At 39.1% G+C, this 24,237-nt stretch overlaps 1 protein-coding gene across 4 annotated transcripts in view; it reads left to right on the forward strand.

Annotated features, from left to right (window-relative positions):
* The window catches only part of LOC106887160 (solute carrier family 22 member 15-like), a 43,754-nt gene extending 20,365 nt beyond the window's left edge, over nucleotides 1-23,389 (forward strand). The window contains exons 1-12 of one of the 4 annotated variants that reach the window (XM_014940583.1): nucleotides 583-615; nucleotides 1,412-1,558; nucleotides 4,964-5,096; nucleotides 5,774-5,938; nucleotides 7,505-7,634; nucleotides 9,420-9,641; nucleotides 11,292-11,432; nucleotides 11,864-11,949; nucleotides 16,636-16,744; nucleotides 20,826-20,898; nucleotides 21,379-21,537; nucleotides 22,427-23,387. In XM_014940583.1, the coding sequence (XP_014796069.1) occupies nucleotides 1,433-1,558; nucleotides 4,964-5,096; nucleotides 5,774-5,938; nucleotides 7,505-7,634; nucleotides 9,420-9,641; nucleotides 11,292-11,432; nucleotides 11,864-11,949; nucleotides 16,636-16,744; nucleotides 20,826-20,898; nucleotides 21,379-21,537; nucleotides 22,427-22,453 (1,371 nt within the window). In that variant the 5' untranslated portion in view covers nucleotides 583-615; nucleotides 1,412-1,432 and the 3' untranslated portion in view covers nucleotides 22,454-23,387. Of the gene's footprint in view, nucleotides 1-582; nucleotides 616-1,325; nucleotides 1,559-4,963; nucleotides 5,097-5,773; nucleotides 5,939-7,504; nucleotides 7,635-9,419; nucleotides 9,642-11,291; nucleotides 11,433-11,863; nucleotides 11,950-16,635; nucleotides 16,745-20,825; nucleotides 20,899-21,378; nucleotides 21,543-22,426 lie in introns of those variants that run through there. The other 3 variants (XM_014940581.1, XM_014940580.1, XM_014940582.1) reach the window with 3 other exon arrangements.
* Nucleotides 23,390-24,237: the final 848 nt, after the last annotated feature.

A 24,237-nucleotide genomic window follows, 5' to 3' on the forward strand; every position in this document is an offset into this window, starting at 1 on the left:
ATTAATCTGGAAAGTTATATTTTAGAGGGAAAAGAACAGTAAAGAGGGGGATGAATCCACCAATTTACATGAAAATTCATGTGATACCATCAATTTGTATTTAGTCATCTACATTAACAACAAGCTTAATGTTTGATAGGGAACAATCCAGCAGTCTTTCTGTCCTTTGTAGGGGCCTGAGAAACATTTATTAATATCTGTGGAAATAAATCTACTGATAAGGCATAATCTGATTAACAGTCCAGCTATTCTCCTGTACTTTATTAAAAAAGCCAAAGATCCATCTTTTGGTTTTGTTTTGGTTTGGTTTTTTTTTTTTTTGGTTTTTTTGTTTTGTTTGTTTATTGGGTTTTTTTTTTGTTTGTTTTGATTTGGTTTTTTGTTGTTGTTGCTGCTTTATTATTTTTATCTCTTGCGAGAAGTGGTTTGCAGGGCGCTGTCTTTAAATAGCATCCACGCCCCCGCGCACAAACACTCCTCTGTTTGGCTCCCTTGGTTTCTCCCCAACAGGCTTCCTCCTGCCACGGCACTTCTGCATTTTGAACTAAAACCCTCTTGGGAGGGAGGGAGGCTGCAGGGTTTTGTTGATAATTTCTTTCTGCAAGAACATCCGAGGTGAGCACAGGGTGGAATGGCTCGCTGAAAATATGCCCAGCCACATCTGCCACCCAAAGACTTGTGGCTCAAGGAGGGAAGCTATTCTATATTCAAAACACTTCCGTCAGTGGTAACGTGCTAAAAATCACCAATATGTGGATATGCTTAAGGATGATCTTATTTTAAGTTAGAAAAAATCACATGCAAAGCCCGGAAGACATTCAAAGTATTCAAAGTATCTTCAAACCCATAGGTTCATGAATAAATATTCTCATAAGTGTTTCTTTATGAAAATCTTTTATTACTTCTGCACATTCTAGTTCTCCTGATAACCAGGTTGAAGTTTCAGTCTCTGCATTGGAAAGAACTAGCAGAGACTTGTAAAAAAACAATCTTATATTTCTTTTTGACTCGTCACCACGGGTTACGTTCTTCAAATATAGTCAGTAAAATATTTATTTGTAATAATAATCTTGGTCTAAGTATTAGATCTTGGCTGTGAAACAAGGATGAGGGTCTTAGTGCCTTCCCTTCCTGTGCCTGGCTACAAAACAGCAAGGACAAGCTGAAGAACTTTGCAAGAGGAAGGGGATGTCAAGACAAAGCTTTCACTGAAAGTGCCCCAGCATCCTGGGGGTGGTACCCGCTGCTCCCAGCTGCCTCAGTGATCACATCTGGGATTTAAACACAGTAGACTGTGTTTTGTTTGTGATGCTGGGTAAAGGGAAATCGTTAATTGATAATGACAAGCTTAGAGTGTTCCATCAGGTGACCTTGGGATTGTTTAGGGTAAATGATTCTGTCTTATTTCAAGGTGTATGTGGCCTGTCAGTCGATGCTTATTGTGCTTGTGGGAGCTGTGCCCAAGTATCATATAGACCAAGCAGTAATTCCAGCGAGCAGAGCTGAGCTTGCCAGGCACATCCATTTTGTGGACAACTTCACATCTATCGTGACTGAGGCAAGTACTTCCGTCGTGACTGAACGTTTCTGCTCTTGGGATTTGTGCCACTGGTGCAGGATGTGGGGCTTGGGGTAATGTTTTGTTTATGCTACTAAAATTAGTGGAACCCACCCATGTGCCTCTCTTATTTTATTACTATTTTTAAGTCTGAAAGTATATGACTAAATTATTGGTTTTGCTTTCCTAGCGTAAGTCTAATACTTATTAATTTAGGGTAAACTTCCTTTCTATTATTTATTTTGGCTTCAGCTTTCTTTACCTTCAGATGTTTTACTAAGTCATTACTAATGAAGAATGATCATTTAACTACAGTTTATAATTGGGAATTTAGGATGAGCTCCTCCTAATAATTTGATTTCTACCAAGAAAAGGTTCAATTTGTCGAGTGTGCACAATCTGCGTGCAAGCTTTACCACCAGCTGTATCTGTTTCTCACAGAAGATAAAGACTAAAACTAGTATGAAAACGAAACTCATGCACCACATGTCTGGGTATTTTTAGTGTGTGGTGAGAGCGGGAGATGGAACAGATTGGAGTTTGCCGAGTGGGACAGAAGCTTGACCCTTCGTCCTCACGCCTTGTGGATTCCATGCAAAAGGCTGCGTTTGCTTTCTGCTGGTCCCTGGGCTACAATCACTCAGGCGAGCACCGGTGACCTAAGCCTTGCTGCTGGTGCCAGAAAAAGGACTATGTGGGTGGTTTGGCTTGTGGTGTGAGCTGTCAGAGCTCTGCTGATGGAGTTCTTGGAGCAGTTGTCAGTAAACTCGTATAAGACAGGTCAGCGCCTGGTGCAGCTGGTGCCAAATTTTTGCTTCCTTCCCATTATCCCAAATGTTTAATGTTTATCTTGGAAAAATGTAGTGACTAGACATAAGAAAGAATGATGTAATATTGGATCATATCCTTTGTCAGAAACAGATTTTCTTGATTGGAGTGTTTTCCGAGATCACTCTTCGGTTTGAGACTCTCAGCAGGATGTGTGATATGGGGTAGTGCTTAACTTATAATAATAAATCAGCAAATTTTAACTAATACTGTGTTTTTAAATTTAGAAGTTAGTGTCCCTGTTTCAAAAATATGTAGTAATTCTTGAGACTTACTGAAACAAATTTATGTTCCCCTTCATTTCAGTGACTTGATGGTAAGAATTCTTAAATTACATTGTTAATAGTCTTTCATGGAATCTGTAGATGCTGGCCAACATCTCGCCATATGCTAGTGGTCTAGTAACTAAATCAAGCTGCCATGTGAATTTAAAGAGCTGAGAGGATGTCTGTTTTGGTGATAGCAAAATTGGCAACGTTTTTGTTGGCAAGCTACAGTTAATTTTGACAAATGTTTAACAAGTTCCTTTTGTGCAAATAAAGTAGACACATTCTTTTGAGTTATAATCTTCACAGATTATTATAGCAGGCTTATTAAAATATGAGCAACTTTGTGACACGCTAAGCAGCACAATTAATAGTTTGCAATCTTTTCTTTTGCTCTATCTCAAGAGAGGAAACTGGGTTTGTAAAGTTTATTTCCTTTATTTTGGTGTAAGTAACTGTAAGTATTTTCATTTCTGTTCCGGTTTGGCAGGGGTACTGTTCTGCTCTGGAGCACAATGAAACTTCAGAGCAGCTCTTCAGTTTTTTTCAAGAACTAATCATGGCAATTAATTTTGGTTTAACTAAGACTTGGTAAATAATAGCTCAGGCTTGGTTCATGGAAAATACAGTTGGTAGAATTGCTTGTTGATCTGGCATCAACTCGATCCCCGGCTTTAACAAGTGATGATGCTTAGGAAGGTGATTTCAGGAATGTCTTAATTGGTTATAGAAATGGTCCTTTACCTAAGTAGGTTTTTAGAACCATATTCAGAAGCATAAAGTTATTTTATCTCTGAAACACTCCGCAGCCAAGGACTGGGAGTTTGACATTTGCATGCTGTGGAGAGCTAGCACGGAGGACTTGGGCCAGCAGTGCTCTGTGCCTTGGAGAGCACATGCTGTGTTATTTTTATACTTGAAATTTCCTGAGGATTCATGCCCAGGAATATTTCATTGTTGAAGTCTCCTCAGAAAGTTAAGAAGCCGTAAGTTTCGGGGCCACATCTTTATCCAATGTGATAGGGTAGAATTTACTACCCAGCAGGGTATAGCAGAAACCAGCTGCAAACGCTGCTGCACAGGAATTTTACCTTCCCAGAGTATCCAAAAGTCCCTTAAAACTCTGAAGTGCAAGAACACTGGGTACATTAGACTAAAGAAGGTCTCCTGTGAAGGTGTTAAATCTTGTCCTGCTCCTGTGACAGGCTGCTGGGTGAGTGGAGCTGGTGGGTAACTGGGTGGATGGAGCCATGTTTTCTCAGTACTTGGCCACTTACATGAGCTCTGAGTGAAAGCACATGTTTCTAGAGATTGCTACAATTAAAAGTTTCAGTAAATTCCTAATATTCTTTGGGGACCTGTATTAATTCGAGGCAGACACTTCAGGGCTGAGGTCCTAGTATGCTGTATTGGATTTTGGTCATGGGCCTCTTCCCTTAAGCTTTTTTTTATTTAAACCTACTTATTTTTTAAAAAAAGCAAATGGGATTAGGATTCTTCTTAATTTACCCAAAGGACATAATGCAAAAGTCAGCATGACACTCATCCACTTTTGTGAAAGTAAATTTTCTAGTAAATACTGAGAAGTATTTGAAATACTCAAGTAATGATTAAAAGATTTTTTAGGGGTAAAGCTTTCATTCAATTAGTTAATTTTTTTTCTTCCTGGAAAATCACTTAGGATTTTCTGATTGCTATTCTTTCCCAGGTTGATGATGTCAGCAATGTCTGTGTAATCTCAACAATCTCAAATATGAGTGTTGATTCTCTGTTTGTAGCAGGGGGGCTGCACAAGCTCTCTGTGCCTTGCCCTGTCAGGAAGTACTATGAGTTTCGTTCCCATTTCAACCCACTCTCAGTTCATCTTCTCTTCTGACAATTTTTGGTGATGCTGCCTCAGTTTAGCTTTTGGATGAGGTAGACAGTGCATTTCTAAAGAAAACTAATAGTTTGTTTCTAATTCTTGTTTGAGTATAAATGTATGTGCACCATAAGATACTAAAACATCAATGAGTAGTCAATAAGTAGTTCTTAGAGTTTTTATAAAACAAGGACATCTTTCCATAATCACTTCCTGCTTATCTTCTAGGGGGAGAGAAAGTAGAGAGAGATATGAATCTGTTAGGGAGGAAAAGGTATGACTATTGTTGGCTTACCTATCTAACTTTGAACAAAATTTTGATTTGATATAAAGCAGAAAGTGGGAAATGGCAAGAGAAGACCTTTCATAAATTTTGATTATTATTTTTGTGGAAGCTAGCAAGTTGGTGTTACTACTTCTAACAATAAAGAGATGCTTTTTTTTTAACAGTGGTACCTAATTGAACAAGAAGCCTACAAAGTAAACCTTGCATCATCCCTGTTTTTTGCTGGATTGCTTATTGGAAATATCACATTTGGACCTTTGTCAGATAAACTGGGCAGGAAACCGGTGTATATTTCAGGTAAGATTTTTTAAAAAGGTTTTTCTTAAGCATTCTGTGTGGATAACATCATCTCTTTTCTGCCTGTGGGCCACCCTACTTGGAGGCTGCCCATGGGTCACCTGCTCCATCAATGATATGGACTCAATGATCTGTATAAGCTTATGCTCGGAGTAGAGCAGCACTAAAATTGGTTAGTGTGTGTGGGCTGAGCAGCATTAACAGCCACTGGAATATCCGTGGGAGATGAAAAAAAAACCCTGGTTTTGCTATGACTATTACTGTTGGAGCGCAGTATTCCACACGTTGCCAACCATATTGTTCCCAATAAAAATGATTTGCCTTTTTTGGAGGGGGTGGGGGAGGATGGCTTACCCTAAACATCTTTCAACCACTAAACAAGAGTGGGTTACTTGTGTCCTGGTGTTTTCCAGCTGTGTTTGCAGCCAAAGGGTCTTTTTGTTTAGTGATAACATTGTCTCAAGGCAACATCATCTTTGGCACTGCAGACCTTAAGTGTGGCTTGGAAATGATTGCAACTTTCATATGCTGTGATTTCAGAAAGCCAAATGGGAGAGATTAGAGACAAGTACTATATAGTACTCCTTACAGTCAGTAACTGACTGTGGTCTTTGCCTTTATTCTGAGTTCAAGCTGCGTCCTGTAAGTGCTAATTACATTTTATTCTCTCTTTACAGGTCTATTTTTTGATGTTGTTTTTGGGTATGTCACAGCATTGGCTCCGAATTATGACATATTTGCAGTTTCACGTTTTTTTGTTGGAATTGTGAACGGTGGAATGGCTCTTGTGTCTTTTGTCCTAACACAAGAATATGTAGGAAAATCATTTTGGTCATTTACAGGTGGGATTTGGGAATTTTAAATCATTATTACTGTGCTACATGTCGTTTTGACTATCAGTACCTTGCATTTTAAGTTTGTACCAAGTAAAGTCAGCTTGTAGCATGTGTGATGTGATTCATCCAAATTCTGACTGCTGTGGGAAAGGTGCTTGAATAAGGAAGATGTGATAAATAGTAAAACCATGTTTTTAAAATGGGTACACTGATTCCTAAAATTTCTCTGCTTGTACACTGCATTACGTGAAAAAAAAATACATGTTTTGGCAGATCCTGTCAATTTATGAATGATGTTGTATGGTATCTTGGGAAGGTATTCTTGAAAGCGTTCTCTGAAGCTTCCTTGGACCACAAAATGACTTCATGCCTGGAGACTGTTTTTTCCACTGCTGGATGTGCTGACCATCCAGTATTTTTAAATGTTCTTTTTTCGTATGCCTCTGCCAAGACTGAAAATAAGTTTAAGGCTTGTTGTAAAGCTGGAGCAGCTCAGACTGTAACGCCTTTTTGGCCAGTGCAACGTTGGGGAAAACTTGGTCCAAACGCTGACTTTCCATGGATGTGAGCACATTTCTCTCTCTCGTTTCTGCAGTTACCTCATTCTGCTATTTTTCTTATTTCTTCTCTGGACTCCTGGGGATGTATGAGATAGCTGTGGTTAATTTTTTTTGTTTTAAGTACTGAATTTTCTTCTTCTTCTGGGTTCACTTTTTTGACTCACGCCTTCTCTCTCTCCCGTCCCTCCTTCCCCCTCTCCCTGTTGTCTCTCTCTGCTTTTTCCAGCCGTTCTCCCTGCAGGGCCAGCCTCCTGATGGACCGAAGAGACAGTTTCCTGCCGCTTGTCGCTCTCGTGCTTTACTCTAGTTCTGCTCAGCTGTTGAGAAAGAGGTGCTGAACAACTGGCCAGGGGCTGAAGGAGAGGGAGCTGCTGGATGCAGCCCAGCAGTGTTAAAGAAGCTCTCCTCCTAAGTGTTGGCTGTGAGCTGGGCTTTGCGGGTGGTAGCTGAGGCTTTCTGGGTTAGTACAAGATCTCCTGTGCTAGTCTGCAGAGGGTTTTTTGGAGTTCAAGTTGACCCCTTACTTTTAACGTTTTTATTTATGCTTGTTCAGAAGTGTGCTGTAATAAACCTGTGGCTTGCAGCTGTTTTTGTACTGAACTCAGTCCTCCTACTTTTATAACTTCCATTTTCTGTTCCAGCCTGCCACCTCTGTTCAAGATTGCCTTAATAGACTGAAATAAATCACTCACTCTTAGTGCTTCCCCTTCCTGTCCTCAGGTTTTCTCTTTAGTCTATAGGTTCCCGTTAATTTCTTACGCTTTCCTATGTACCACCCTTTATTTTTGAAAGAGGAAATAAACCCCAGCTCCTCCATATGTTAAACTAAGCTATTCTTCATTGGGTTTGTGTAATAAACTGAAGCCAGTTCAAAACTGCTCTAAAGATACCTCATAAAATTGCTTTTTTATTTAGATATATCATGGGCTGGGAATTTCAGGCTTCTGCTTAAGAACTTTATTTTTTTTTGCCAATGGTTTCTGTGGTCATGGTCTTGATCTTGTATTTTCAGGTTCATTAACTAATTTGACGTTTGCAGTTGGCATTGCAGTTTATGCTTTATTGGGTTACTATGTAAGAGAATGGCGCAACCTCGCCTTGATATCAAATACTCCAGGAGTCTTCTTCCTCCTTCTTTCTTTGTAAGTGCTTCGTGTGTGTTATAATGATAAGAAAAAATATACAGCAACTTAACAGTTACTTTTTTTTTATTATCCTCCAAGAAAGTGGTATAAACAAAGATGACACTTTTCTGTATGGCTTTGTGAACCAAGCAAGAGAAAAATCATACTGTGAGAGGAAGAAGCAGTTTTAAATGAAGCCGAAGGTCAGGGTTACCCAGAAGAGAAGGCTGTGTTTCTGGATGCTGTTGCAGTTGTGGCCGGCGCTGCGCAGAGCAGCTGTGTGCCAGCTGTCTGATAAAACTGGATTGCAAATCTGCTTGGGGAAGGGAAGGTCTGCCAGAGGCTGGGAGTGGAGCATCAGCCAGGAACACTGCCTTCTGCCAAGGAAAGGGCTTCAGCGCTTGAGAACTTTTGGAAGTGATCCTAGAAGGATTTTTAAAGTTTATTTTCATGAGACACATGCATGCAAAGGGAAATAAGTGAGAGCACTTGGAATAGCCTTTTTAGTGTGATACCCTATATATCTGCTTGCTTTTGAGATCCCTTGTGTCTGTTCCTGGCACTGTTGTGCTTGGGGGCTCCTATTAAGAACTCCTGCATGGACATTATCATAAAAGAGATTATGAAATGCATCAGCATTAAAGGAATTAGAAGTGCTAGCTTTGTCTGCCTGTGTTGTTATAACATATTCTTTTAACAAATGAAGTACTACACTTTGTATACTTCTGATCACTAGTTGAAGTTGCAGAAGAAATCAAAGAATTGGCGTAGTAGGGTTCCTATGCATTAGTACAGGGAATGTCTAGAATACGGCATAGATAGAAAAGCTTTTTATTTAAATTTCTTCTTTTTTCAATTATTTTTCAGATAGATCTGCTCTTGAAATAACTTATGTTTAAGAATAACCCAGCCCTGTCCCCCTCTTCCTGTAGTCAAGGAAGACAAAGCCCCAGGGCTGAGAAAATAAGTTCCGCATAGTATGTTTTCCTCTATAGTGTGCTGTTTCTGATGGAAATGTAATTCCCCCAAATGCTAAAAATACTGTGATCCTCTGAAGTAATGAAAGTTTTTAGTTTGGTTGTAGGATGTATATCTCTGTTGGGAGTACCAGAGAAAGTAAAGGTTCAGTTTAAAAGATTCTGTTCTTTGTTTTATGGCTTGTATAAAAGCAGCAGCACACTCTGTTACCTGAAAAAAACAGGGATTGTGAACTGAAATTGTAGTACGCAAGGTTATTCTGATTATACTTGGGAAGAAGAGTTTTAAAACTTACGTGGGTGGGGATCAGCTAGTACTGGATCCTGGTAATTAATTTCCTGGTAACACTTTTCTCTCTGCTCCAGAGCTTCCTATAATGGAGAAGCTTGAAATGAACTTTGTGAAAACAAAGTTTTATTCAGGCTGTTCAGATAATTGGGATTTGAGGTGCTTGTGGGGCAATGTTAGTTTAGTGTTTCCTAAGAAATCAATTCAGCAGAAGTCAAGATTTATATTTTAAACATGACTGAGTGCTTTGTCAAGCATCTCCAACAATCTTTGTGAGGTTAACTGTATTATTGTCTATATCTATGAATATATCATGAATCTGTGATTCCATGTCTGTATCATGAATCTATGATTCTATGATTGTTAAAGTATGAGGAATTTAACATGCAGAATACTGCAAACAGAATATCCTTCTCTGAATTTTATACTGGTACTTTTTTTTTTAAAGTATTGATCTGCGAAATGGTAAGACTGACAAATTCATTCCTATGAACACAGCACTACAGTCATCGTTGGTTTTCTGTTCTTTCCTGTTAGTATGCTCCCAGAATCACCACGATGGCTGTATTCCCAAGGGAAAATGGCAGAAGCTGAAGATGTGTTGCAATATATTGCCCTTGGTAATGGAAAAGAGAGATTAAATATAAAATTAAAACCAAGTGCAGGAACTTTGAGAAGGGACGAATCGGCACCTGGTATCTTAAACTTAGTAAAACATCCAGTGCTTCGGTGGCGAACCGTCATCCTGATGTACATCTGGTATGTAATAACAAGATGCTGAGATGTTGTGTATTGGTCTAACATGAGGAAGCAATTAAGATTTTCATCCTTTTCCTTTAAAAATTCTGTCCTCAAACTAAATGGTAAATTTTTCAGTTGATGGCAGGCAATAATCATCTCAAATGATGTGTTGTGAAGTTGATGTTTCATTATTATTGCTGTTGCGTTTTGGTTTTGGTGTGTTACTTAGAAACCATTTCAAAACCTAAGAAATACTCTGGTGACAACATAACATTTACATTGAGTGTAATGAGAAGCTGAAGCAGAAATTACTGAGAGGATGTGTACTTGAATCAGGCTTAGGAAGAAAAGGGCCATGTGGATTAGACAACAGTAGAGATCTAGAAGAATAATAAGCGTTGAGAGCCCGAAAGCACATTACACAGGTTCAGCGGAGGAAAACCATGGGCAAGATAAAATAGAGATTGGGTAGATTTATATTAGGTGCTGTCTTGAAAAGTGATTCAACTTGGAAAAAAGAACCAACCCCACCCCGAAGTGCAGGAGGATGTAATATATTATATTGGCAATAAATGGCAGGGCAGAGGGAACCCCTGGGGTGGGGAGGGTGTTGGGTTGATTGTTAAGAGTGACTGTTGCAAATTGGCTTGAGCTAAACCGTGTTGGAGGAGCAGCTCTTTTCCAAAATGCCAAGAACAAGTTCTCTTGTTAAAGTTCAATGTCATTTGTTGTTCAATTATTGTCAGGATATAGATGAGAAAAATCAGTAGTTTGATGTGTGGGGTGAGCAGAGATGTGCAGGACGTGGGAGAAGTGGCAGAAACATCTTTGCTAAGCAGGACCTTTCCAGAATCATCTTAGACTCGAAGTTGCTGGTAGATAAATGTAAGCGTGATGATAAGAAATTACACAAAGGCATTCTTGCCTTGAGGTCCCAGCACTGTGTTTTCTGTCTCAAACCCTGCTAAGGTACAGCACATAGAGCTGTTGGAGTGGTGTCACGATGGTTGTCACCATAGCATTTGTGCTGTTGCTCAGGAGCCCCTGGTACCACTCTCAGCTGCAACTAGCAGAGGATGTGCTTCTCCCTCTATCAGGCAAACCCTTTCCCTTTCTGCATTGCTTGGACAGTAAGGGAACAACTAGGGAAGAGCCAAAATGTCTTTGTAATATCTGATGGCCTTTCCAACCCACTGTTGGTTTTTGCGCGGTGGGGATGTGGAGCCTTAGTCTTTCCAAGGACAGTGATCGTGCATTTATTGGGGAAACCCTTGCTAGGTTTGAGGAAGAAACTCTGTGTTAAGCAATGGATGTGCATATTATTTTCTTTCATAGGATTGCTTTACAGCAGTTAAGTTTTACATCAGCCTCTAGTTAAACTTATTAGACTTGCTAAATAACCTAGGAAAAACCCAAGCTAATAGAAAATTCTGAAAGTAATGCTGTTCATATATATATGAGCACTTGTCTTCTTTCAAGAAGTTACTTCAATTAAATAGGAACTATTCTCTTTGCATTGTTTTCCTTTTGGGGAGGAAATAAGAGTTGTCTTGCTAGCATGTAACTCATTATAGCTCATCCATAACTCAACATCATTTACCTTTTAAATACTTTCTTAGCCCTAAAGACTAGTTATGGTAATAATGTAACTTTTATGGTTATTTTTAGGTATGTCTGCAGCTTGGTGTACTATGGACTAACTTTAAATGCTGGTGAATTAAGAGGAAATCTGTATTTAAATGTGGCTCTTTCTGGTCTTGTCGAAGTTCCAGCGTTTCCTCTCTGCATGTTTTTCATTGAGAAGTCCTGGTAAGGAAAACTTATTTCTTAGTTTTCTGCATATATTTGTAGATAGTCTAGAAAAATGTTAACATTTTTCTCGGCAAGATACTTCACTACTTCTGTAAACATTGCACCATAACACCCTTTCAGTGACAGGGTCATTGCCTTGCTCAGTACAGAGAAGAAAAAAGCCTAAGTTCCTGTAACTGAAGTAGATGGGTTCTTCTCGAGGCTACAAATTCAATAACTTAAAAGTCAAAACTTGGGTAGACATGGGAAAGCTTTTGTGGGAGGACTTCAGTACACAGAACGAGTAAAATAATGCAAGATTTGAAGCTCTTACAATAGATCTATAACTGTTATTAATGCTGCTGCGTATTTCAGTTGACATTTTGAAGATGAATTAAATACTGAAGGACTTCGTTTCCACCTTTATCTGGGTGCTCTTTTCCTTCTAGGTCTGGAAGACGTAAAACTACAACATGTTTTCTGGTATTTGCAGGATTTGCTTGTATATTTACCATGTTTTTACCAACAAGTGCTGGTAAGTATGTACTGGTGCTAAAGCATGTGTTTGTTAATTTGGATAAAAGCTGACAAAACAACTTAATCAGTTTTTTGTGACTGAGTATATCAGGGCATAAAGCCCTAACCATTTATACCTCTTTTTCTCTTCATTCTGGGGCTGGTCAGGGAGCCGGGGTCTTGTCTATATTGCTTTTAATTTACTGCAGGCATGATTTGACCCTGTTAATTGACTAAGTTTGGCTGCAAGCCCTTGGCTCTTTGAAAGTCAGACCAAGCTATCACATTGTGTCTCGAATACTGACACTGCATTCATTTATCACTATTAAGCAGTTTACCTTAAAATGCTGGATTTAATAGCCCCAGAGTGCAGTGTAATGTTAGTGTGACTGGACCTTGACAGTGTGAGATGCCAAGCTTAATTTTACATCTGTTTTGGGGGCATGTAATATTTATAGAAGTGGGAACTGAGATTTTCCTGAATTAGAAACTTCATTCATCATTAAAAAACCCAAACCATTAGAAAGCTTTAAAAAAATAAATATTTTCTGCTTGAAAATTAGAAACAGGAGTCAGAATTGCAGTATGGAAGCCATAGGGATGGCAAGAAGCCTGCTGCCTTTCTCAATCTTGTTGCGCATTGCTGCACTATGCAGCTGTGAGCACAGTTCATGGCAACAGTGGAGTATCATCAAGTATATTTTTTATCTTAAAAGATGAATTTTTTTCTGACATAGTCGGTGATATTCACATATGTTAGGTCTTGTATTGACACTTTTCTTTCCCTTTCAAGTACAGCTTTTCTGTACTAATCTTTATTTTAGCTACCGAAAACTTAAGTGCTTATGACACTGACAATTACAAGTAGCTGCTCTGTGCTTGTATTTTTTTTAATATTGCTTCTGTAGAAATGCTTTAGCCCTAACAGTAGTTTGACTGAGGAGCACGAGCGATGTGATTACAAGGTAGCTTTCTATAGGTTGTGTTTGTCCTTAACAGCTATAAAGGCCGTCCAGCACCCAATTGATCTCAGCAAATCCTCAGGAAGAAAAACAGAGATAAAATATCTTGTAATCCTGTCTGCCGTGCCCGTGTTAACTCAAGTTCTCAGAGGTTTTGTTGCTCCTTTTATTGAGGCAGTTTCTTCCTTTGTTCCAACAAGTTTTCTCATTAGTACTGACTAATCAGGATAAGGTAATAATTCCTGAAGAGTTGCTAAGTTTTAGGAAGTCTTCTGCCTTCTGCCTCAAGTTGACTTGACTTCAACCCCATTAAAACATGTTAATTTCCACTGTGGTAAGAGTAAAGCTGGTTCTTGGCCCAGAGTGATCTGTGTCAATTAAATACAAAGAAATTCAGCTCCAAGTGTGATGAAGTTGAGTCACTTTGGATGAAATGAGGATTGTTGCATCTCTAGTGTGACCCTCCTGTCAGTAAGGAGAACACCTCTTACATTTGTCTAAGTGCATTCTTCCAAGTGATTGATTTTATTACAAGGGATTTAAGATTTTAATGAGATCTTGGGCACTTGCCTCTCATGTCTGCAACCTTCACTCGATTTCTAAATAACTCTGTTAACTTGTGAATGAGAATCTGATCCAAGTAATTTCCCCTGTGGAATAAGCCAAGAACATTTTTGTTATTAAATAAATGTCCTGAACTTGAGACTGAAGCCGTCTCAATGGTTAAGTAAAAACTGATATATCCCTCTGCATCCTTTTTCCTTATCGCTTAGAACTCAACAATTAATTTGTGTATCAGATCAGATGATGGTGAGGGAGAGTGGCAGCAGAGCAGGAATGGAGCTATAATATTATTTTCTTTCAAAAGCTGCTGTAAAGAACAAAGACATTTGCATTTTGTGTATGCTTTATACTACAGCAAGCAAAGGAGACTTTCAGTCTGGGAGTAACTCGATTTTAACTTGCATTTAGATTTATCTGTTTCTGTTGAACATATAGTAACGTTTTGTGACTTTAATGTGCTTTCCACTGAAGAAGGAAAGAAAATGTACAGTTCTTGAAATCAGTTGTGTCTCAGCTTTTGTTCATTTTGGGTATTTCCTTGTGTGTTGAGAACTACCCTTTCTTGGTGGATATTTTTTTTTCGGAAGTAAATTTTAAGACTCCTTCAGTTTCAGAAGTACTGCTTAAATGAACTTTTACTCATGAAGATGACAGCCAGAGGGTGAATCTACATAATGGCACTGCAAACGAGACTGCTGATGGCATTGATGGCATCAAAACTCAGTCACAGAGTGACTCATGTTCTAGAAGGTCTAAAACGTCAGCACCCTTTGTTACTGCTTTCCCCCATTTTACTTCTCTAAATTTCAAAGATGAATTAATGGAAGATTATCCCTTATCAACAAAACTCAAATGCAATAATTTAGTAAGATGTTTTTACCTTTTGAAACAGTTTTCCTGACTGTCTGGGTTCAGGCAGAAATTGCGTGCACAGTGTGCACTGCTACTGGACGTTGAGGTGAAAGGGTGTGAGACAAAATACACCAGAAGTGTTAAAGATGCCACGTGGACACGCTGGGCTGGGCCCAGTGAACGACCTCTAAATGGTCACCAGAATCCCGGTAGGACAGAGTGCATCCCTGCTTGATGGTGTTAAATTTTCAAGATGTAAAGAAAATAATGGACTGCTCTGCAAGAACTGCTACAAATGTATCAGCACTGTTTGTTACTGCTTTCCCCCATTTTCCAAAGATGAATTAATGGAAGATTATCCCTTATCAACAAAACTCAAATGCAATAATTTAGTAAGATGTTTTTACCTTTTGAAACAGTTTTCCTGACTGTCTGGGTTCAGGCAGAAATTGCGTGCACAGTGTGCACTGCTACTGGACGTTGAGGTGAAAGGGTGTGAGACAAAATACACCAGCTCTGGGTTCAGGCAGAATTGCGTGCACAGTGTGCATTGCTCTTGGATGTTCAGGTGAAAGGGTGTGAGACAAAATACACCAGAAGTGTTAAAGATGCCACGTGGACACGCTGGGCTGGGCCCAGCGAATGACCTCTAAATGGTCACCAGAATCCCGGTAGGACAGAGTGCATCCCTGCTTGATGGTGTTAAATTTTCAAGATGTAAAGAAAATAATGGACTGCTCTGCAAGAACTGCTACAAATGTGTTCCAAGCCTCAAAGGAAAATATAACGACTACGTCTGGGCTCGCGTACAGAAGGTACCTGATGTGCAGTGAATTTCCAGTGTGCTTCTAATCCTGCAGTGACTCCCTACGTGGCAGGCCTTCAGCCTCCCCTGAGGGGAGCATCTGGAGAAGACAGTGCACTTAAAATTCACTCCCGAGCTTCCAAGTGCTCGTTTCTCTGTCTAGACAGACTCTTCCTTCTCTTTTGACAGAAAGACCAAAACTTCCCAAGTGCACCAATGCTACATTTCTAATATGTGGATGTGCAGTGTTCAATTTAAGTCTCCCTGGGAGAGAAACAGCAAGTTTTGAAACAGATTTGAGAATTATAAATCTCTTCTTCATTGCTTCATGTTTGGTTGATGGGAGAAAAGGGATGTCCTAGCTTTCTGATGGCACCTGGCAGGTCTCTGAGGACCAGGTTCACACCTTTGCATCTGGCAACTGTATGTAATTTTCCAGCTCTTACTGCACAGAAAGAGAACTTGGATGAAAATGTTGCATCTGTTTTGCATGAACTACAGAAATAACTGTAAAACTGCATCACGCTTAAATCAAACTTCTGGATTTCAGTTTACATAGAAATGAATTTCTGCTTCAATCGAAATCGACTCTGATGCACCACGCTTAAATTAAATCAAATTTCTGGATTTCAGTTTACATACAATTGAATTTCTGCTTCAATCGAAATCGACTCTGACTTGGTCAGATGAATAGAACTGGAAATATTCAAGGTCAAAATTAAAAGAAAAGCAATTGAGAAGGAATTGGACTTTCCCAGTAGTTAATCGACAACGTTTGATCCAATCCAACACATGCTGAACTCAGTGCTGAGGAAGAGAACCTGAAATACAGCTGGTGGTAGCATTCATTCTCTTTTCATGCTTAAAAAAAAATACATAGAATCACCTAGGTTGAGTATTAAATACTCTTATTATTGCAATGGCTGGTGCGAAGGTAACCATAACCAAAATCAGGATAACAAAAGCCAGGTTTCTTTTGGATTTTCACAGATGCACACTTCAGTTGAGCTAACTAAACTCGGTCTGTTAGTAAACTGGGTTGCATTAGCATTTGTTCTTTCCAATTAGAAGGCTGTTGCATTTTAAATCCCAACAGGATGTCCTTGGGGAGCAAATGAACTGTTGAGGTGAATCAAGTTTTATGGTTTTAATCTAATAAATTAGTCCAGGAGGCGACGTTGGCTGTTTGTGCCTGTCATAAACGCAGTTATCTGGTAAGGTATTCTGACTGCAGAACTGGATGCATCAGCCCTTCCAATTAGAGCTGTGATAGTTTTATACTTCCTCAAATAAATGGGTGAGATTTTCTGGATCCTAAATACAATTTTATGTATTTGTTATTATGCTGGCTTTTAAAATGGTTGGGAAGAACCGATATACTGGTTTCTTGTGCTTGTAGCTGAATGGGTGAAACTGGTTTTGCGTGACAGTCTCTTAAAGAGGACTAGATGTTTTCAATATTGTGTAAAAAAAGAGGAAGAAAACAGATCGTGCTTACAGAGTGCTTTCTCTTTCCTGAAAGGTCTACTCCTCGGCCCCACTTTGTTAGCTTTGTGTGGAAAAATGATGGTCAGCGCTGCTTTCAACATCATGTATATTTATACATCTGAACTGTACCCAACAGTACTGAGGTAATTAACAGAGCTTCTGAGCAACCGAAAATACTTCTCATGCACAGGGTTACAGATTGCTGGGGTGCTTTAATATTTATCTGTAACTAATTTTACCTGAAATGTCAATATGAGTTGTTCTTGAAATTAAGGCAGCTTGCCAGGGCTTGAAAAGGCTTCACCTATTAGTGAAACGCTTTGCACCAATGCACTTTCCTGGGCTGTTTGTGACACCTTCCTCTAGGTCTGAATCCAGAATAAAAATATGAAACCCAGCTTCTTACACAGCAAGTGCTAGGTGCTCTATTTCTCGTTTCTACTATTGATTTTTGGGAGTAAAATTGCAGGGTGCAAAACCAAACATAATGACATAATGGAAGTGTATGCTAACTTAGTCATAAACATAGATTATGCAGTAAGGACTATTTACGGTCCTTCTGTATGCTTATATCTCCCATATGATTATGTTTGTTTGCCTGCTGAAAACAAGTGCTTTCCCATGTCTTTTTTATTTAATTAGATATTCATAATGCAACTGATTTTAATAGTTTCTGTATGACAGCAATTTGCTTTACCCCATTTAATTCATGACCAGGTGGGCTAAAACCTTAGTTTATGTCTCATAGTTCTTACCCAACTCTTTGTGAGGTTACTCTTTTCCTGTTGTCCCGAGATAAACCTGAGATAGGAGAATATAATACCACGCAGTCTTGTTGTTCTCACCCCCATCCTGGTTCCACGTGACATTGTGAATGGTGCTCCAAGTGCGTGTTCGGAGTCTGAGCCGTATTGCCCTCCCTGCTCAAGAACAGCAACTGCAAACATCGAGCCCTCTTCAGAGAGAGCAGGGAAGTTGGAAGCTGATGTGGAGTAGAAAGGTGTCCCGGCTGGTGGATGTGTCCTGTAGCAACATAGAGGTAGTTTGGATGGTGACATGAATTCCAGGACACTGAGGGCTTTGGGGGGAGGTAGTGGTGGAAATAAATCTGGGTGACTCCTTGGATTGGCTTTTTTGTTTTTTTGAGGGTCACAAATTACTATGTGCTACGGAGGCATAAAAGCTAGTCTGCAAATACTGTTTTGCAATAAAACTTGTGAGGATGGAGTGGGCTGACTATTCCTAGACACTGAGCTTGTGATTCTTGGCACAGGTTTAGGTTTAATATGCAAGTCCCAGGCACACTGACTGAAATGGGATGTGAGGGTTTCTTTACATCCCTGTGCAAACTGTTTTATTCTTTGAGATCTTTTTTGTTTTTTCAGTAGGTGAATTTTGACTTTCTCTTTCCTGTCCCCTCTGTTTTTCTAGAGTAGAGAATCAAGATAATTAAGTCTGAAAATGTTTCAATTTCTCAACTTTTGCTTCTTTCACTGTGTTTTCACATTACACTGTCTTCCTAAGTCCCACTGATATTTGGTGCCAAGTACGTGACAGCTCACACCGAGCAGAATTACAGTAGTGGGTCTGTGTGCTTGAATCTAGGTGTTTGTGATTAGGAAAACTTAAAAAATAAATTAATCAAGTGAAGTGCTGCTTCATTTGAGAATCTGCACTAATATTCTGGCCAAAAAAAGTAACTTTGTGTCAAAGATAAAAGCTGCCAGTGGAGAAAATGCAAGAATAAAGACAGTTTAAAAAATTAGCAACTTTATTAGACCACTCATGTTTAATAATATGGCAAACTGAAGTTAAACCACTTGAAAATTCCCCACACGTGAGGAATTTTCTTACATGTAAAAATGTGTTTTATCCCTCTGGTACTTGAATTGTAGCTACAGTTCATGCAAGAAAAGTAATTATGGGCCAGTGTTTAGTTTAGAGTGAAGCATCAGCACCATCTGGTGGTTTTTCCAAGGCTTTGTAGTGATCCTGGTGCTGTGATGAGCCATGAACCATTCCAAAGCAGTGGAGAGGAGGTGGAATAAACCTTTTTATTGATTTTTTTCATTCAGATGTTTTGCAGAAAAATTAAATGTTTTCAGTATTACTGCTCCTTATTTAAACCTACTTATTACTTTAAGCCCAAGGACTGTTAGGCATATCTTTTTTAATGTAACTGGTACATGGAGTAATGATATAGACACCTCATTCTAGACATGGGGTGCAGGCTGGAGCATGTATACATGCTTTGTGCTTTTTTCCTTTTTAGTGTGTGTTTGAAATACCTGTTAGGAAACAAAAAAGTTAAAGATAGAAAACATCGCTACTGTTACAGTTTGGACAAAAAGGAAGGTTGGCTTTGGGAACTTTGGGAACAAAATGTCATCATGGCTCTAGTAATATGGATGTAAAAACAAACTCCTGGGTTTTTCATGAGGAAATGGTTGCAAAATGATGACATCCTTGCATGTGATGGGTGGAATCAGACTAAGTGGCTACAGTGAAGCCCTGGGCTGATGTGATTACCCTACCTGTATAGCTATTTTGGCTGGCATTAGCTCGGTGCTGTGCTCGTGGGGTGGCAGGAGCACGTGCAGTCAGTCAGGTTTAGTAGGTCTTCTTGTGAGCGTGGTGAAACTGGGGCAGGAAGGTGAGACAGGGCGGGTGGTCAGCTATAGGCAACGCAGCATCTCAAGAATGCTTCCCGATAGTATTGGTATCAACTTGGGTGATAATACGTTTTTCCTCTTGGTCATCGTGACGTTGCTCTGCATAACCCAAAACCTGTTGAATTCTGAGTTCAAGATAGCCTAAAGTCTTTTAAAAACTGCTCTCATTTTGCATTGGAATTGAAATGACACAACTTGGGTTTAGGATCACCTTTTGCCCTACTCCCTCTCGGCAGAAAAACAAGCAGCCAGCAGTCCTCTGGATGGGGACAGGCTTAGGGTCTGTGGGAGGGATGCTCCTAAACGAGTGGTTCACACACAGACTGGTGTGTTTCATCTGTTCAGGGATTTTGTTGACAGGGGAGGTGCTTGTCCTTGTCTTGTGGGGTTTGGGTCGATGTTGCTTCAATGTGAGGAAGCGTGGGTTGCTATTTTCCATTTCCCAAGAGGACCCGATGAGATAAAAAGTTGCTTTGTCTATTTATTTTTCCACCAAAGTCAGTGGCTTCTCATCGGCTCCTTCCATCATCTGTTTCCCTTAACCTGTGCAAAGGGCCATTAGGGAGGGACGTGCAGGTGGGTGGTTTTGGTGTACTAGTGACCCGTGTCACATCTCTGCTTGTCATCTTTAATCCTGTCACTGTCTTCCTGTCTCTGGAGGAGGAAAAGGAAATGGGGTGAGCAGGAGTGGCTCAGCTCAGTGCTGTGACCGAGGATGATGATGATGAATGAGAGGAAGCAACTGAGAGACGCAGGGAGAACAGCTACCATGAGCTGGTTCTTGCTGTCTCGCTGATGACTGGTGCCAATGTCAGTCTCTGATGGGGCTATTAAATTTAGGAGTGATACAGAGATGGAAGATTTTTTGCATTTGATCAGGAAATGAAAGACTTGGAGGATTTTTCTAACTTCCTTTGAAGAGGGTCTTGGAAGAGGATCCTGCTGTTCTAACGTGGGCTTTGATTATCACAGTCTAGATGAGATTGTTTTAAACTTCTCTGAAAATTGAAAAGAGGGCAGAGTTCAGCAGCCCCTCTAGTGACACATCTGACCAGATGTTCTCAAGCTTTACACTGGCAAATAGTTATTTTCTGCCTGGAGGTAAGCACTGACTTATCTGTGTAACCTGAGGTGGCAGAAGAGAAGCTGCTGCTGAGGGCCTGAGCTGGAGATAACATTCAGGATGGTCTGGCCGAAGATCCTGCCAAATTTAGAAATCATTCCCCATCCAGCACAGGGGTGTCTGATTAAATTGCCCTGTGAGGCAGGTTGGAAAACCTCTCTCTTTGTTCAAACTTCTGTTAGGATTGCAGGACAGGGTGGCTTTGCCAGGGTCTGAAAGGGTGCATTTAGCTTCCTTACAGCTAGATGTAGAAAAACTTCAGAGTAACTGCTGGAGGTCTGTAAAAACCTTCTTAATTTTTCCTTTTCAGTTAAATAAAGGCTACTGATAACTTATTCTTTAAGTTGGTTCTGACAGTGCCACCATGTGTTCATGCATGATTCAGTTGTGGATTCTGAAACTGACTCTTTCATCATTTGTTTGAAACAGAAATGCTGGCTTGGGTGTGTGTTCCATGTCTTGCAGATTTGGGGGCATCTTGGCTCCATTTGTGCCATCTATGGTAAGATTATCTTACACTATTTATGTTACTCAGAGTTATTAAATTTTCTCAAAAGCATTTTGCTGGACTTGATACCACATATCCCTATATTCCTTGAAAAAATGTTATTAAAAACTAAATATTGTTCACTCAATTTCAAAATTTAATGAACAAGATGTTTAAAAATACCTAGCGTTTTATTCGTTTTATTCCTTTTGGAAATAATCTAAAGTTCTGTGTTGTGTTAATAATTTATCTGTTAGTGAAATGATTGTCATATAATGCATTCAGTGCTGCTAAGGCTCACTCAGTATCTTTAAAGCCCATAAACAAAGTTTTCTTATGAAGCTGTTTCTGTGAAATGACACTTAGTGGGTTTCTTGGTTCTACCAGCATATAGATAATTGCACAAATTGCTGGTTTTGACTGCAGTTCATGTGGATCATATATTTTAAGATCAGGAAGCAATGTTTGGTGTTTACTGTGGATTTTTAACTTTAGAAATCTCTTAGTCCTTCTGTACCGTTTGTGGTGTTTGGAATCAGTGGACTGTCAGCGGGATTCCTGACTCTCCTTCTGCCGGAAACACTAAATAAGCCAATTGCTGAGAGCATCGAAGATCTCCAGAGTCCCAAATACCAAGTGCTCACAGACACGGAGGCAGAGTACTTTTTTTTTTTACTGTAGCTTTGCATTACTTTCCCCTCTATCTTATGCAAGCCGTGATTTAGTGCTTATTGCTTAGATTGTGCATGGATGAATGGGTGCATGAAGTTTTTAAAGCCATTTTTCTGCCACATTCAATGGAGACTTCTGTTCCCATAAAGGAAAGGAAGTCTAAAATGACCAGGGACAACACATTCAGCAACACTCCTAAGCTTTTGCATTAAAACAACAAGGTGTGTTTTTCCTAGATTGGATTGTGCCTTTTTGTTATGTTTTACGGTGGAACATAATCTAAAATTAATGTGTATCTGTGAAAGTGTTTTATCCTTTATTAGTCTCCTGGGCTAGAGCCATTTAAAGTGGGTTCCTCTTGTTGATATGTACTAAATAAAACTTTAGATGTGGGAAATGAAAGTTTTGTTAGTTAAAACAGGTAATGGAATAGAAAATGTGAAGTTTGTCACCTAAGTTTAGGAGTAGCTTCCTGGAAGAATTAGCTTTAAAAGGGTGGGGGGGAAATTCCTCTTACAAAGGAATTAGTACTTTGGAACTAAGCAGACTTAGTGTATATATAAAAGAATATATGTTTTTCTTGTGGTTTTTTTGATATGCTATCTTGTTAATTATCTCGTAATTATTTTACTTAAGTTTAATCATGCTAGACATTCTATTATGCTTTTTTAAATGCCTAATACATAATAATACTGCTTTCAGCCAAAATGAGGAAAAGTATAATTTTTAATATTTTTAATATAATTTCACTTCTAATTTTTTTAAATGAATGAATTCTGCTTTTCACATTTAATATTAGTCCATAAAATAGGCCAAGAGGAATAACATCTGTAAAATGTTTTTCAATAATTATTTTTCTTCTATCTGACAGGGAAGCCAGTTAGAAGAAAACACTTAACTTCCAGAAGGCCAGTCTGTCATGGAAAATGAAGCTTCCATGGAGACGGTGCTATAAAAGTTGAAGGGCAGAGTCTTGCTCTATGTATCTGACAAGAAATGTTGGAGGACTCATGTATAATGCTGTTTGTAGCATGTTGAACAGTTTGATGTGGAGGCAAATTGAGAAGATGGAAGATGTTGATCAAAGCTTGTGAGAAAAGAGGTGACAAATCTGTGCATTTATTTAATGACTTAACAAAAGCGTACTTGGGATCTTTGGACTTCTCAACGGCTTCTTAAAATGGAGTATTAATTTATTGTTACAAAACGTAACTGCTAGCTTCAGATTAAGCTATAATGTTACAATTGAAGTGATGTGTATAATTTAAAATTCAGATGGCCTTATATACATTCCTGCAAGCTGTAATCATGAAAAGTAACAGCATCCTGTTTATGCTAATTTTCTCTACAGGGTTTTTTGCCTCTAATATACAGTATATATACCTCATGATGCGAAGAGACCAAAGATTTTTATGGGTTGTTGGCCTTAGTATGTCTAGCATTAGAAACCTGAACAGGAGATCTGAAAGGGGAGTGGAAAATAGATTTTATTGTGGAAGTAATTTTTAAATACAGTTGTACGTGAAAAGATACATAAAGTTAAAAATTATGTCAGATCTTTAAGAGGTGCATTTGAAGAGGATGAGTAAGCTTTTAGACAAAGGTTATTAAGTTTTAGCTGTACATGTGAAATTAGAAACTGAGTTATATATTGTATAATATATGTAATAGTATGTAATCCAGTACATTTCACGTATGAATTGGGAATTCTTCCTGCAAGGGGGGAGGGATGTTTTGTTAACAGTTAATATATTAACTTTGGAATAAATGCATCACAAATGTTACAGTTTTTTGATGGCCAACACAACTTTGTTATTAAAAAGAAAATTATTGAACGTTTGAATTATGGGTGTTGCTTTTTCCAGGATGCTTACCCAGGCTTTTTGAAGAAACATTTAGAATTTGGCTCTTCAATGGATCTGATAGGAAAGGTCAGTGAAAGGCCTCTGTATTTTGAGCCATTTCCATAGTTAAATAGTAGTTCTGCAAATGAACGTGCACCCGTGCAAGTATGTGTGCACTTACACACGCAGGATGCTCTGCCTGACGCCTCACAGGACTCTGTGCAGTGTGCAGGTGTGTCAGGCCACGTGTGCTTGACATATAGCCCTATCAGGTCCCCAAAGAGGTGAAAATCAATTGGCAATAAGGAGGACATTTATATCATATTGATGTGAAGGTGGATTGCACGTGTGTTTGCTTAACCTCTGGAGCTGAAGCTTGATGACAAGCAGCCTATATGCTGCAATATGTATACATATAATACGCTGCAAACTTTTATCTCCTGATCATTTATTTATTCATCGTTTTCGTAATGTTTTGCTTCTGTGAGGATTAGAATTGAGTTTGTGAACTTTTTTTTTCCTGAGTAACATTAATGTCTTCCATGGCATTAACATTTATAACCACAGTGACTGATTATACCTCTTCAAAGGATAATTGGGTCAGCAGGGATATGGTAAAGACCAAGTTTTGTTACTGTTTACTTCAAATTTCTTTTATTACAAGAAATAAAATTTAATAAGAACTGGAATGATATAAAGTTGTATTCCCAAAGCAGAGACAAGACTCTGGAGCAGGAGGATCGTAAAGGTACCATTATGTGGTGGGAGTGTATTTCTCTCTCCTGCCACATGTCTCAGGCTGCAGCAGAGCATTTTTCCTCTGCCACGTTATGTGAAA

Source organism: Calidris pugnax, unplaced genomic scaffold, assembly GCF_001431845.1.
Source record: "Calidris pugnax isolate Ruff unplaced genomic scaffold, ASM143184v1 scaffold39, whole genome shotgun sequence".
NCBI classification, from domain to species: Eukaryota; Metazoa; Chordata; class Aves; order Charadriiformes; family Scolopacidae; genus Calidris; species Calidris pugnax.